Source organism: Erythranthe guttata, chromosome 8, assembly GCF_056151865.1.
Source record: "Erythranthe guttata isolate IM_541 chromosome 8, IM_541, whole genome shotgun sequence".
Taxonomy (NCBI): Eukaryota; Viridiplantae; Streptophyta; class Magnoliopsida; order Lamiales; family Phrymaceae; genus Erythranthe; species Erythranthe guttata.
Genome location: NC_142540.1, coordinates 23260255 through 23276252, shown reverse-complemented (window position 1 = coordinate 23276252; position 15998 = coordinate 23260255). Strand labels below are relative to the sequence as shown.

At 36.9% G+C, this 15998-nt stretch overlaps 2 protein-coding genes across 2 annotated transcripts; one reads left to right on the top strand and one right to left on the bottom strand.

Moving 5' to 3' along the window:
• Positions 1–215: 215 nt before the first annotated feature.
• Positions 216–3898, bottom strand: LOC105965120 (uncharacterized). The gene is made up of 4 exons (XM_012989640.2): positions 3401–3898; positions 1867–2655; positions 1210–1257; positions 216–1124 (listed from the first exon to the last, which is right to left on the bottom strand). Exons 1-4 carry the CDS (start codon positions 3587–3589, stop codon positions 804–806), a joined length of 1347 nt encoding a protein of 448 aa, XP_012845094.2. The 5' UTR covers positions 3590–3898; the 3' UTR covers positions 216–803.
• A 7140-nt stretch (positions 3899–11038) lies between these two features.
• Positions 11039–14458, top strand: LOC105965023 (uncharacterized). The gene is made up of 5 exons (XM_088822437.1): positions 11039–11408; positions 11873–12545; positions 12851–12991; positions 13326–13432; positions 13579–14458. The coding sequence occupies exons 1-5, from the start codon at positions 11268–11270 to the stop codon at positions 14293–14295; spliced, it is 1779 nt and encodes a 592-aa protein (XP_088678563.1). The 5' UTR covers positions 11039–11267; the 3' UTR covers positions 14296–14458.
• The last annotated feature ends 1540 nt before the right edge of the window (positions 14459–15998 follow it).

Here is a 15998-nt window from a genome sequence, read left to right as displayed (position 1 = left end):
AAACGACTCTCTATTTTATTTACCGTGGATATTAATTCTATATGCATAAATATATAGCGAGATGCTATTCAATATATTTCATGTAACATCACTAGTATTCACTAAAAAAAATAAGTTGCCACATTTTAAGATTTAGGCTTCATTTTCTCAACAAGTTATTTTTATTCCATGATGAAATAAAATTACCGATATTCAAATCGGGGTGTCGGTGTGGGTTGGAGGTTCTATAATCAAGATAAATTGCAAAAGGGAGTACAATTATACAGTTCAAAACTCCTAATACAAGATTATTATCACACAATGCAGGTATCATCATATCACACAATTCTAGTAAACCATTGTCCTTTGAAGCACCAAAATCCAGCTACTCTTTTACAATTCCAGCAAAATAATCAGCTTCACTCTGACTTCAGCTTGATATTTCCGGATTTTTCTTCGAGGGTACCAATATATAAGAGTACGACATCTGCAGCCAGGTCACTTTGGAGCTTCCTTTTTCTCGATGTTCAATCATAAAGCGAGAAAACCATCATCAATTTGTTCGATGAAAATCGACATCTATGAAGCAACTACCTCGATACATTTACAAATGCCGGCCATACGCATTCGGCACTTGAATATCAGTTTCTCAATCACGTGTTAACATTTTTACCGTGCTAATCACATAATATATATACTACATCTCAACTAGTCAATAAATCAAATATAACAAAGACTCCGACCGAATAATCCAAAAAAAAAATTAACCACGAACAACAAAACTCAAAACATGTGGGAAAAAAACTGTCTTTCATTTTCATACATCACTTGTGCAACTTAATTTGCAGGTTGCTCATTCCAACATTCACCTTTTCAACGCTGGATTCGCTCTTTACCTCACCATGCATCTGATTTTCGATATTGAGCCATGGGTGCTGCAGGCACTGCCGGGCAGTAGGCCGTTTTTCCGGCTCAAAATTAAGAATGGGAGAGAGAAAATCCGCAAGTTCACGAGCATCAGCATCAGAAAATTTATATTTTTCAATAAGTAGCCGATCAAGAGACCCATACTTGAGCCTTCGAATCCTCTTCAAATCGCCATATCTATCAAAGTAATCTTTAGATCGGGCCCCACCTGTGGCGATCTTTTATTCAAACCATCAAGAATGGTGGTCAGCAAAATCTTGCATGTATTCGAGTAATATAGAGAAATGAGATTTACGTGTTTACCTTCCGTGGCATCTTTCCAAGGAACTCCATCATCATAGCAAGGTGATCCTGCAAAAGCACAACTTTTTGTTTTTATCACAAGTCAACTGCTACCATTTCTAGTCAAACTAGCTATATAAATCTGAAAGAAGAATAATAACTAGGATTTCAACGCAACTCATATTTGAATTTTTTGCTCCCTAAATTTCCGATTCTTGAAACTGCATATATGAGCTTCTATGAGATAAGGGCCATTACTCACTTAAAGTACAACCAGCTACATCGACCAATCACCAATATACTCCTAATAATCTCAACTTGACCATATCAGTACACTTAAAGTTAAGGTAAATTACAGAAACTGCCATTGAAGTTTTTACGAAAAAAATATCAAAGTTTCGAAATTAAAAATAGTTAAATACTGTTTTAACCGTTCGTTCTGTTTTCCATATATGTGCAATTTGTATATGAAAATAAACATCAACGCTAGTAATTTACAAACATAGTTGGGTTTTCTTTCATAAAATATTTAACTCTAGTTTCTGTATCTTACATAAAAAAGCTGTAGATTTCAAATTTAAAGCATTTCTGTAGAATTAAGTGAGGAACACAAGAGCAACGAGCTCGTCAGAAGCATGCTATAATGCATATAAGCATGAAATCGGGTGAAATGATTACCTCATCCTCACTGAACCCTTGACCAGTCTTGGGTGTAAACATCATCTCACCAGTCGCGAGCTCAAATGCAGTACAAGCAAAAGACCACATATCAGCAGCAAACGAATAACCAGACTGAAGTATAACTTCTGGAGCTCTGTATTGCCTTGTTTGAATCTCTTCAGCGATTGGCCGATCCGCCCAGCACGCATTTCCAAAATCCACAACCTTACATCTCAAGTCTATCCCATCCAAGCATCTAGCAGGCTTGGGAACCATGCCCACCCCTCCCATGGAAACTCGCCTCTCTGATATTTTTGCAACTGCCCTTCTTGCCCTTTGTTTTAGTTTTTTCTCGATCGTACTTATGGATATTCCTCCATTCGCGTTTCCCTCGGGCCTTTCAAGCGTGGGAGTCATCCCTGACCTAATTGGGTCTTTTGACGGATTAATGGTGGTGCATAGAAGAATGTTTTCGGGTTTGAGGTCAGTGTGTATAAGTCCTAGTTCGCCGTGCAAATAATCGAGAGAAGTCAAAATGCATTTACATATCTCCCTAACTTTGTTGAATTCAAGGCCTTTATAACGGTTGTACTTGATAAGGCGGAGCAAACTATCACCTAGGAATTCCAGGACCATGCATAAATGCTGCCCGTTTGGGCCCGCGTGTTTAAAGTGGTCCACTAAGTGTACGACACATTTAATGTTCGACGGGTCACCAGCAGTAACAGCAGAAAGGATCTCAATCTCGTGAAGTGCAGCTTGAGCAAACTGAGGCGAACTTTTTTGGATCTTCAAGGCAACATATTTCTGTGAAATAATAAAGGACCACAAACACGAAGATGTCGTCACAAACACCAAAAAGGACCACAAACAAGAAAATGTCACAAACACCACTCCGGTTCTGGTATTAAACATGTTACGCGACTTGCAATCGTGCAAAATAATAATTTATTTACAAAAGCTATAATTCTCGAAAAGTAAGTACTGAAAATGAAACGATCCCCCGAGTCAAATCTTGCAGTTAGTACTTTGCGTACTAAAAGCACTTTTTTTCCGCATCTAACAAGTAGTATGAAATACGAAACAGCATCGAATTACTTCTTAAATTACACGTGAATTGTTATTTTTCAGAAACAAGACATCAAATTTGAAAAGGCTGGGATCACAACACGTCAAATAAGCTATACTTATTATTATAACATCATTCATTCATCAGCCATGATTAAGAACACGTGTAACAACTATCATTCCGCGTTGAAGTTAATGAACTTCAAAACTAGTGAGTCCACGCATTTCCTTTCATGAAATAACTACCTTCCCGAGATCATCAATACGAACGACGACAAACAAACCAGGCATCGATCCAATCGCGATTAATACAGCTAATTCAAAAAATACAAAGATATATTTCTAAATTGCATTTGCACATCAATAGATACTCATAGTCACAAACAAGAGATATAATCCAAACAATGTCATCCAAAGAAATTGGTGCATCGAGAAATAAAAAATAAAAAATAATAAAATAATAAAAAAAAGGGGAAATTCTTACAGATGATTGAGTATCGTAAGCGAGCCAAACGGTGGAGAACTGACCCCAGCCGAGTTTCTGCTGAGCGATGTACCGACCGCCGGCGAAAGAATCGCCGATTCTGACGGCGTGGTACCCACCTTTTCTGTACGAGTCGATTCCTTCATCTTCTTCCTCCGATCCCGACGAAGACGATGGGCATCCCGACATGATTCGATCGCAGAAATTCACACAGAAATTAAAATCGCAACCTCCGATCAGCGATCCGTTACTTGTAGATTACGAAATCGGAATCGGCGATCATTAAGAAATCCAAAAATTGAGATTGGGAAGGAGGAAAAGCTGCAATGGAGGAGGAGGAGGAGGTGGTGGTGGTGGGAACAAATTATATTATTTATTTAATGTAATAATTAAGAGTTAAATATAATTTATTTACTATTTTTAAATTGGGGACGCAGTGCGGTGAGATGTGGCTTTCAACACAAGACTCTCTCCACTTTTTGCTCTCTTTGCTTCTTCTTCAATTCCCGGTGCTCTTTCTATAATATATTTACAGCAAAAGATAAATATGAGATATTTAAATGAACGTTGGTTCAGAAAAAAAAATTTGAAAATAAATCTCACTTCATGTATTTTCATCAATTTTATTTCATCCATTATACTATAATTCAATCAATATTTGACTTTGAATTTGAACAAATATATCATACTAAACCCCATTTTCATAATTTTTTTGAAAAAATACTCCCTCCTTCCTATTTTATTTGTCTTTCTAGAGAATTTTTTTCGTTTCAAAATAATTGTCACTTTAGGATTCCAATGAAGTATTTATTGTGTTTTTCTCAATTATGCCCTTAATACTATTAATAAAATTAATGGGAAAACATTTATTAAAGTGGGTTTTTAGTCATTTTATTAAGATTTTTATAGAATCCATGCACATTTATTAGTTTTCTTAATATGTGTGAATTAGCCTAAAACGACAATTAAAATAGGAAGAAGGGAGTAAATTTCTTTTTAGAATATAATTTTTTTCTAATTTCCTTTCCAGTCAAATTCCGGCGTTGACCGCCGGTCTCAGGAGTTGCATCTATGTATGTATTTTGCCAAAACATACACCACCATCCATTAATGCCAAACACAAAACACATACATAGATGCATATTAAGGAATAGCAACGAACCATTGGCTCAATAAAAAAAAGGGGAAATTTGCTAGACACACCTTATTTTGGACTTATATAGCTAGAGATCTTAGTTGTTAGATGAATATAGGCATAGGTCATTTGACCCAATAAATTAACATAAATAAATTAAAATAATTGGTATATAGACCATAACACCCTCAATTAATAAGAAAATAAATCTTATATATCCTCTCTCTCCAATCTCACGTTACTTTCTCCCTATATAATTCCTCATCTCTCTCCTTCTGCATCTCAATTCTCACGCCTCTCTCTCTCGTGCTTCTCTCTTTTTTTTTTTTCTTTTTCGTTTTCTTTTTTTTAGTGAAGAAATATTATAGAGATGAAAAAAAACAAGGATCTTAATAGATTATGAGAGGATTTCTTTGTGAAAGAATTAAAGAGGACGACAAACATCCCCTCCCAAAAAAATCAGAAATCCAAAATCCTAGTCAAATTCGCATTGTGTTTTCCGTATGTAGAACCTCCCATCGTTTGTTGTTAGAAATTTCCGTTTGCAATTGGTTTAATTTCGTTTGTTGTTTGAAGAATTGCGTTTGATGTTGAGATTCGATTCCTCTGGTTTACAATTTGCAAGGTATGTCTTAAGTTACATTTTACAAACATTTTTGTTTAATATTTTTGTTGTTTGCAAATTGTTCTATAAACAATTTTTTGGTTGATGTTTTTAATGATGCTGATTTTTTTTTTATTATTTTTTTTTCAGTTTGCTGTTTGCGTTTGGCCAAGTCATAGGTAGTTTATTGCTTGCAATTCAATAATGCAAGTTTTGCTGAATGTTTTTCTTCAGTTTGCTGTTTGCATTTGGCGAAGTCATAGGTAATTTTTTGTTTGTAATTTAGTAATACAAATTATGAATTTTGTTTTTTCAGTTTGCTGTTTGCGTTTGGCGAAAGCATAGGTATTTTGTTGTTTGCAATTCAATAATATAAAATCTAATTTTCAGTTTGCTATTTGCAGTTCGCGGAGTCATGGACGTCGCAATTCCCGGATCATAATTGGTGGTGGGGTTGCGGTGACGTTTTTAGAGTATGAGTTTGTAAAATAAATTGTATATTTTCGTTATGAATTAATGTATTTGTTTTAGTTAATATTTGGAAGAGATATGTTTGGGAATTTGTTATGATAGAGAGATTTTTTGGGATTTGGTTTGATTTAATTAAGGGTATTTTTGCAATAATAAATATTATTAATTTATTAAAACATTAAATTTTGACTTGGATTTACACACATAAATTATAATATAGAGGGACCTATAGCAAATTGCCCCTAAAAAAAATGGTAAATTTACTTTCCTTTCTTGTACTTTGGTACAAGATCACTTTGTCCCCTTCTACTCTCGATTGCATCGAGTTGCCTCATTTACTTGAAAAATTATCTCAATGTGGCCCTCGCCGTTAATTTTCAGACTTTTAAATTTAACACCATTTGATATAAGTCGGAAAAAAAAAATCACCCCTCTCAATTTAAATAATTATTACAAAAAATTAAAAAAAATTAAAAAATAAATTGTGGCTGGCATCGTGGACTAGGTTTTCTCGTTTGAATTTTTTATTATTGTATTTTTTGTTTTTTTAATAATTATTTAAATTAGGAGATATGGCGTTTTTTTAAATTTTAGATAAACGGTATTAAGGTCAAATGTCTGACAACTAACATTGATGGTCACATTGAGACAATTTTTCAAGTGCAGGGGCAAATCAATGCAATCGATAGTAGAAGGGGATAAAGTAATACTGAGTCAATGTACAAGGGGGGGAATGGAATTTACCCTTAGAAAAAGCACCAAAATCCACCGTCGACAGCCACCACCGCCGATCTACTAAGAAAGGAGCCCATCCACATCAGCCCATCCACGTCAGCATCATCGCTGCTTCGGCAGCGCTTTCAGCTGCGGCGCTTTGTCGTGTGAGAAAAGAGAAAAGAGAGAAGAAAATGGGAGAAAAGAGAAGACGGGAGAAAGAGAGACAGAGAAAAGAATAATTGATCAATTATTCGTAAATACTTTCGGAAAATTCGGAATTGTATAATAGTTAATAAATAGTAATAATTTTTGGAAATTTTCAAAATTATTTTGATCGGAATTATGTATTGATCGAAAATCGGACCATAGAAAACTGTTCCAAAATTGGAAAATTCATACCGAAACTGACGTTAATAAAAACTTTCTTTCCGATTTCCACCCTAGGTGAGTGTAATGGTGGTCATTCATGACCTCCAAAAATTTAATCACACTCCCCCTTAGATGTCCACCATCTAGACATGACCAAGGTACGACACCCGGCCAGTTCCGTTTTGGAACCGGCTGTCAAGTTCGACACTCAAGTATTGAGTGAACCAGAACCGGACCGTGTATAGGGAGGTTCGGGCCGGTTTGAATAAACCGCCGATCCGGACCACCCAACACAGGAGAATTTTCAACACCTGCACAAGGTGCCAGCACAACAACCTCATCATCACCATCATCATTATCACCATTGTCATCATCCTCGTCGTCATCGTCCACCTCATTATCTGCCAATGTCGCATCGTCGTCATCCCTATTCCGTATTGGAGTAGAACATTAACGACAAAGTCATCGTCGGTAATAGGTACATAAGGCCCAACTTTCACTGCAATAACTTCTTCTCTCGCTCTCGCTTTTCTTCTATGGTCAGATACAAGAACTTCCCGATCTCTCAAGCAATCTAGACCATCCGGTTTGTTGGACTTTCCATCCAAAGCCTTTCATCATATTTTTCCCTTTTCTGGCAATTTGACTCATGAAACCTTGTGCTTTGCATTTGCGTGTCATATGTAATTTTCTTTAAAACAAAATACTTAATTATCAAAAAAACAAAAAAAATAAAATTATAATGATTTCTTGTAGAACCATGCAAAATGAGATGATTTCTTGTAGAACCATGCACATTTCCCAAAACAAATCTCCTCCAAATTGGTCTTCCTGTTTCGTTTATTGATCATATCGTGATTTGTGTTTCTACGGTCTCTTACGCTTTTCTTTTTAATGGTACTCAGTTTGGGACGATTCGTCCGTCGAGAGAACTTCGGCAAGGGGACCCTCTCTCCCCTTACCTTTTTATATATTGTAGAAAGGCACTCATTGCTATGACCGCCACAGCCGTAAGTGATGGAACTATGGAAGACTCCACGGAATCCAAATTGCACCTATGGCACCTGCTATCTCCAATCTGTGTTTTGCAGATGACATTTTGTTCTTCTGCGATGCTTCGGAACAAGACGCTAGGACTCTTAAAGATATCCTCAGTATATACGCAGCGACGTCAGGACAAGAGATCAATCTTGACAAATCAATCATGGTTTTTAGCTCGTCTACTCCACCGGCTACTAAGGCCACCATCAACGAAATTTTGGGATTCAAAGTGGTGGAGAAACATGATAAATACCTTGGGATGCCATGTTCAATGGGGGGAACTAAGAAGGATATTTTTGCTTATCTTCGCGACCGCTTTTGGGACAAGATTAGAGGATGGGGTGACTAAACAATTATCTCGCGCTGGTAAGGAAATTCTTATTAAATCGATTTTGCAATCTACACCGACCTATGTTATGAGCTATTTTTGTCTACCGAGTGGTCTGCATCGGCTATCAGAGGTATTGGTGGAGAAATAAAAAAAATAAGGGTTTGGCTTGGCTTTCGTGGAAGACAATGTGTTTGCCTAAGGTTGAGGGTGGTTTTGGTTTTCGGGATATGAAAAGCTTTAACTTAGCTCTATTGGCAAAACAAGGGTGGCGTCTCATCTCAAAGCCGGATCTACTCTTGTTAGAAATCCTCAAGGCGAAATACTTCCGAGATTGTGATTTCCATTCGGCTAATATCGACTCTCGACCCTCGACTACATGGAGAAGCATTCTGGCGGCAAGGAGCTACGTACAAACATGCCTTAGGGTTAGGATTGACAACGGTATCACTGCTTTGATTTGGGGGTCCAATGGATTGTGGACGATGGTGTTGGTCGAAAACCTACACGCAAGTGCACGTATCGTACAAGTAATATAGTGGACAATTAAGTCCGGATATCGAACCCACAGGGAATATTTAATTACTTAATCCTAGACGCTAAATTCTACCAATTATTATCAAGCCCACCCTACACAGTCGAAAGATGATTAATAAACTAAACTAAACTAAAGCAATTAAATAGATAAAAACAAGAAAGCAATTTAAACACGAAGATTAATCAAAGTAGACAAGCCTAGGACTTTATTCTTCCCCCTATGTGATTATTATTCCCCCAATTCCTTCAATTATGCAATCAATTAACCCGGATTATTAACCTGAGATGCTAAAATAATCATAACCCGCTTCCGCGTGTATTACGATTCTAATATTCTAGATTCAATTACTATATTCCTATGCAATTAATTCTAGAACACAGCATTAAGCACAAATCTCAATAATGGCTACCTAAGAGATTAACTATATTCCTATGTTAATACCACAAAGGCTCTTCTACCACAGTTCTAATTATTAACCCGATCTTCCGATTCATGCGATTAACAATAACATAAAAGCACATAAGTTGATCAAATTCATGCACTTAATAAAACAAGTAGAAGAAATAATCCGGAATTAAAACTTGCATAAAATCATAGAAAAGGGTTCATAAATCCCACATAGGGTTCCAAATAAAATCCTAGAAATAAGTAATTTAGCTACTCATGATTAAAGGAAAAATGCAAATAAAATAAATCATAGACGATAAATCTATGCTTGGAGTCTTCGAATTCTTCGTCTTCGTTATTGCTTTGTTGCTCTTGAAATTGCGTAAAAAGATGGATCCCTAATTGTGTGCTTGGCTTGGTCTTATATAGGGTGAAAAACTTGGGGAAGAAGGCAGTTTCCTTGTGCAATTAGGATTCCTTCACTGCGCTATCTCGCCCATCCGGACGGCCGTGTGAGATTTATGCCTAAAATCCGCACGGCCGTGCGGTCCTTGATTTTCCAGCATTCTGCTTTTTTTCACTTTTGGCCCATATTTTCTCCAAAATTGCAGTTTTGACCCCATACTTTTCCAATTCTTCAATTTATACCTGAAATACAATAAATCAACTTTTTAAGCACCAATTATCGTTAAAACACACCAAAAGCTCAAATAAAAAGATACGATAAAGTGTAAAAATATACACTTAACAGATGGCAGTTTCCGGACTATCGCCAAGCGGCCGATTCATAGCTCATTCCCATACACGGTGGCTGACATAATTGATTCGGAGTCTTGTTCATGGAACATTACTCTAATTAACCAGGCTTTTTGGCCGGTTGACCGAATACAAATTCTCTCAACCCCCATTGGCGGTGCAACCACTGGTGAAGGAAGATCTGGCACTTCACTCGACGGGCAGATTTACAGTTAACTCGTGTTATCGCCTCGTTTTGTCACGGACCAAGGTCGATAGCACATCGCACCATACTGGGCACTCTTCGAGTGGAAGCGGACCCGCCTTGCATCAAATCTGGAAACTCAATATCCCACCTAAAATTCGTATCTTTCTATGGCGAGTGTGCTAGAACATTCTCCCAACTGCCACCAAATTTTTTTGGCGTAAGATTGCATCGTCTCCATTCTGCTGCTCTTGTGGAGATATTGAAACGATCATGCATATTCTCACGGAGTGCGGCTAGTCACACGGCATTCGAGGTATGGCTGGAACGTTGCATTAATACACTCAATACCGAACAACAACAATTAGCGTCGGTCATTTTATGGAAAACCTGTGATAAGAGGAACAAGTTTGTTCATGGGGAAGCTACGCCGTGCATCGACGATATTCTTAGCTCGCACATCGACCTCTTCAAACAAACTCAACTGCCACGTATAGACCATCCCTCAACATGGCTTCCACCACTAAATGTGCCTTGTACGAAAATACCCTTCCTCCAAGCTTGGCTCTTTATGCCTAATAAAATTTCTCTTCTTCTTCGAAAATAAAAGGGTAAATTATAACCACCCCTGACGTATGGTCAATTTATGGAAAAAACCCTTTTGTTTGGATAATTACATCTACCCCTCAACTATGATTTTTTCTTACACTTCCACCCTTATGGTGTCAAATTCAACATAATTATCTAGATTATGTGGAATGTGCTCTAATTATTACTCATTTTGTGTAAAAATACAGTTTTTAATGCACTACAATTTGATATATACAAGCCGAAAAACACATATTATGATCATCTTGCTTCGAAATGTGGAGTTCGAATGGGATAAAGTGGGTACAAAAGTGATAATATTCCATATAATCTCGAAAATTCCACTAAATTTGAAACCGCAATGATGAACGTGTAAGAAGATTTATAGTTGAGGTGTGGTTGTAATTACCCAAATAAGATTCGTAATTTACCCAAAATAAAATAATGGTCCGACCCGTTGGATACCAACCCGGCTATGAATTTAGCGAGTATTACCCGCCCGTTATAAAACGGGAACGCAATTCAATACCCGCTCAACAATGCTTTGAAATTTGGCCGATCAACTCTTCCATTTAAAAAAAAAAACAAAAAGTTCTCAGTTTGACCTCTGCTTGCTGGCGATTGATGGTGAAGATGACTAGGAACCCTAAATTCCAGTCATCTTCTGCAGAATGCTTGTCGATCGTTTTCGATCTGCAAACTCAAAGTGATTCGTCTTGTTAAACAGATTGAATTTTCTGTGACGGAGAATGGCGGTGAAGAAGCTGATTACGGACAAATTCGAGGAATATTTTCAGAGAGCCGATGCGGATGGGGATGGTCGGATTAGCGGGAAGGAGGCGGTTGATTTCTTCCAAGGCTCCGATTTATCCAGACCAATCCTTGCTCAGGTTCCCTAAATTATTTTCTCATTTTTTGTACGAAGCGATTTTGCAGTTATCCGATTTGGATTTGTTTGTTTGTTCAGGGCTTTTTGTCGAAAAATTGTGCTTAGTAACCGGTCAATTCGATGCGTTAAATCAGCACTAATTATAAAACTGAAAACGAGAGAGGTTACGAAATAATCAAATATTGCTTGAGGTTGGTGTTGGTGTGTATTGGTTTTGTCATGCGCCACTCGGGCTGATTTTTGTCTGTTCGTTTAGTATCGAGATCGGTTTTGGAAGTCTTATGCTGCAACTTGGTGCGATGGTCGTAAATTGTGATGGAATTGTTCGTGTTTACGTTATCTCACTTTTGTCATGAGTTAGAACTGGCTTAACAACTAACAGTGATTGGCTGTTTTGATTGGTTATTTGATGTGCCGAAGTTTTACGAGTTTAAATCAAAATTGACTTTTGTAGCTCTTGTGCAGATATGGGGGCATGCTGATCAAAATAGAAATGGTTCCCTTAATCGTACGGAGTTTTATAATGCTCTTAAACTGGTTACAGTGGCACAGAGTGAGCAAGAATTGACTAAAGATACGGTGAAAGCTGCCTTGCATGGTCCAGCTTCAGCCAAAATCCCTGCTCCTGAAATAAATTTCGCAGCAACACCAACTCCCTGGTCGAATATGAAAGCTGCCTTGCATGGTAAAGAAGGCGTTGCTTCTGCATCCTCGACTATTACACAATCTAAAACACCAGAATTTAAAGAGTTGTTCCGGTCTGGATCGTCAGTGGGGAATGGCACTTCTTCGTTGGATTCCCGGTCGGGAAAACAAGAATCTAAATCACTTTCACCGACAGAAAATCGCTTTCCTTTGGACTCCGGAAATTTGTTCTCACCGTCACCTTCTGCGGACGCAACTTTGACTTCTTTAGCAGACCGTTCTACTGCAGTTCAAGATCAGCAGTCCCCATCCACCGAGACGAAAGCAAATCGAATTTATTCTGCTCAATCTCGGCATCCATGGCCACGAATGATCACTCGGCCTGATGTTCAGAAGTACAGCAAGGTATTCGAACAAGTTGATACTGACAGAGACGGAAAAATTACTGCTCAACAGGCACGCAACTTATTCTTTCGGTTGAAGCTGCCACAAGGTAACTTGTCTTCATTTAGGATTAGAATTAAAAAAAAATAAAAAAAAAATCATTATATCCCTTTAAACAGGTATCATTCTTATGGTGCTCGTGATTTATTTCGATGTATTGTATATTCATGTGGAAGTCGCTGATCAATTTGAGCTTTGTGATGCTGTTATTTAACTTTGCATATAGGCTACATGTTAATGCTTTCACTTGGCTTGTTGATTGAAGAAGCATGTTACATATTTAGCAAGGCAAATCTTTTATTGTGTTCGTAATACTATTATTTTATTTAATTTATGTTGCATTTGTTTCATCAGAGGTCTTAGAGATCGTGTGGGGCTTACCCGATCAAGAAAATGACAACATGCTTACGTTGAGGGAGTTCTGCATTGCGCTCTACTTGATCGAAAGCTCTGTTCCTGTGGTGCCTTCCTCAGGCCAACCAGCTGCTGCATATGGTAATTATAAACTCTGAAGAGCTAATCTGATGTAGTTTTTACATCTCAAGACATTGCTTATACAGTTAAACCTCTATAAATTAATACAGTTGGGACCGACAAAATTCTGTTAATTTAGTGAAATATTAAATTATCGAGCTAAAAATTTAGTATGTTTTTACCGAGTTGGGACCAGAAGAAATCATTATTTAAGCGAGGTAATTAATTTATCGAGGTTCTGCTGTAATATGAATCTGGTCGCGTACATTCATCTCTATCGGACGTTAATTAGGTTTCCAACAATCCCAAGGAAATAAGAATGCACTTATTTTATGCATTAATTTCGGTGATGTAGGCCAAGAGAAGGCCGAAATTACGGTGCTGGAGAAGCATCATGTAGGCCAACTCGACACAGTGGAGCAGGATTCCTTGAACAATAAGTTCCAGGAGGCAGATAAAAAGGTAATTCTTATTTTATGCAGATTAGTTGCGGTTTTTTTTTTTCTCCCTTTTTCCTCGTTCACTTGTCCTTATTCTCGGTCTGTATGGGGAGGGGGTTCACCATTACACATATATTATAGCCCTTGATTTTTGTTGCTCTTGTGCAGATATGGAAGTATGCTGATGTAATTCGAGCTGGTTTCCTTGGTCGTCGTGAATTTGGTAATGGAGAATTCTTGAATAAAGATTCTGATCAACTGTCTCAGTATTTCGATTTTGATGCTGCATCTGAAAGAGAACAATTTTGGGATATGGATAATATTTCACAGTATTTCGATTTTGATGCTGCATCTGAAAGAGACCAATTTTGGGATATGAATAGTATTTCACATAGGTCTAGTAGATCAACTACCGAATCTTTAGTGGGTGGCGTGTACCGAATTAGGAAGGAAGACGATTTCAACGCTAGGTTAGCCACATTAGCTAACAAAGTCGAGGCGATGGAGTTATGGAAAGTCAACGGAGTTGCTTCTACGTCTATGCATACGCCTAAGGTTAATAAAAATGGTTGTAGTATTTGCGAGAACATGGAACATTCTACGAATTTGTGTCCGATGATTCCTATCTTTAAGGAAGTGTTGCGTGATCGAGAAGCAAATGCTACAAACACATCTAAGAAACCTTATCAAAATCCCTACTCCGAGGAGGCTTATAATTTTGTACCTTACAATTCCACACCTAAGAGGAGTTTAGAGGATACTTCGCAACGATTTATGGAATCTCAAACTATGATCAATAATCAAACTTCCGAAGCGGTTAATGATATTAGAATCACGCTTACTAAATTGACTGCCTCTTCGAGCAGTCTGGGGAATGGTGGTTAAAAGTCCGTTCAAGCACTACGAAATCCCGAATGCCAATCGTGTGTGAAGTCTAGTCTAATGTCGCACTAGCTCTTCTTTTGTCATGTGTACAATAGTATTGCTTGGATGAATTCATATATATAAATATATCTTTTTATTTGATAATGAAGGAACTTGCAACCAACCATACAAGTACACTGGGTGAACCTACACTTTCATATGATAGCTTGCAAAGCATAATGTTACTAGAAATGGATATGTGCGTTCCATGTTTTGGTTAATTTTTTATTTGAAGTTACTTATGTGATTGTAAGTGATATTTTGTATCAAAATAAGTGTAAAATAAAGTATTAATTATTTTGAATGCTTGATTTTCTTTGCAGAAGATATTTCATCAACTCCCCTTGCAATTAATTTTAAGCACTAGCTAGAATCATTAGTAATAATTCAAAAGGGAGATATATATATATATATATATATATATATATATATATATATATATATATATATATATATATATATATATATATATAACATTCACTAATGGGAACAAAAATACTATGAGGAAGCTAAGTGTGATATATTCTGCCATGCATACACTTCAGTTTTGCTCTATCTCTCTCTCTCTCACACACACACAACATAGTCGCGGCGCGGTTGAAGGGCTTTAATTTCATCAACTCGCATTTTTTGTACATAAATTGGTTCCCATCAGCTAGCTTTTGCAATCAGACATTTTTATATCAGTACTCTCCCTTTTCTCAGTACGGAGCTAGCTAGTATGTGTGCATTCTAAGTGCCTGCTCTATATATACGGAGAACAAATTAAAATTTCATTGTTCTGATCTCAAGCTCTTTCAAAAGGTATAATAATTTACATCTCTCTCTTATCTCTAGCTCCACGTTTCACATGCAGAATTACTAGGAATACTGTATTTCTCTCTCCCACTCACACATGTCAAATCACAAATGATTTTATTTTATTGTATGATTTTGTCTTGATCCAGACTTTCAGCATGTCTCATCTCCTGCCGCCCAACTATGATCTACGGACTTTCGGTGTGAAATTGTGCATCAAAGATCAAAGAAGCCATGGTAATGAAAAAAATATTTACTGCATGCGTATATAAAATAATATCTGTTAATTTAATAACTGGTTCTAAAAACGTTAATTTATTTCAAAAACAGATTTTTTTTGTCATGCTACGACAACTTTGGTGAGCTTTGAGCCGAAGAAAAAATTCTCGGAGAGGCAGGCGTACTTAACTTCCCCGCAACATCTACTGAACAACATCTACAAGAACTATCCGAAGAAGGTATCTTTCTTCAAACCACGCAAGTACACACTCTTCTGATAAGTTTACATGTAAACTGCACATGACGTGGACATGGACCATTATGGTTGTTCCGGGGTTACTGAGATGAAGTATGTCATGGTAAACGGAGTGTCATTAAACATGAACTACCGATACGTTGGCTAGATACAACGGAACCAAAAAATTCCAAACGTACGTATTTTTAATGATTATTTATAGTCTTTTAACTTATTATTATTTTATCTAATACAAAATTATATTTTGTAATTCATTTTTTGGTATAGACTGAAAAGATTAAAGTGAATAATGTTTCTTACATATTTAAACAACAGAATACATTATAAAACTACAATCATAATTTAAACAATAAAATGCATTATAAAACAACAATCATAATTTAAAAAATCG

Excerpts from the sequence above, each read along its gene's own strand:
- LOC105965120 (XM_012989640.2), bottom strand. The coding sequence starts at position 3,589 with ATGTCGGGATGCCCATCGTCTTCGTCGGGATCGGAGGAAGAAGATGAA. Across the intron at positions 1,258-1,866 it reads AAGGGTTCAGTGAGGATGAG|GATCACCTTGCTATGATGAT; the intron begins GTAATCATTTCA and ends GTGCTTTTGCAG. Across the intron at positions 1,125-1,209 it reads TTGGAAAGATGCCACGGAAG|ATCGCCACAGGTGGGGCCCG; the intron begins GTAAACACGTAA and ends TTTGAATAAAAG.
- LOC105965023 (XM_088822437.1), top strand. The coding sequence starts at position 11,268 with ATGGCGGTGAAGAAGCTGATTACGGACAAATTCGAGGAATATTTTCAG. Across the intron at positions 11,409-11,872 it reads CCAGACCAATCCTTGCTCAG|ATATGGGGGCATGCTGATCA; the intron begins GTTCCCTAAATT and ends GCTCTTGTGCAG. Across the intron at positions 13,433-13,578 it reads TCCAGGAGGCAGATAAAAAG|ATATGGAAGTATGCTGATGT; the intron begins GTAATTCTTATT and ends GCTCTTGTGCAG.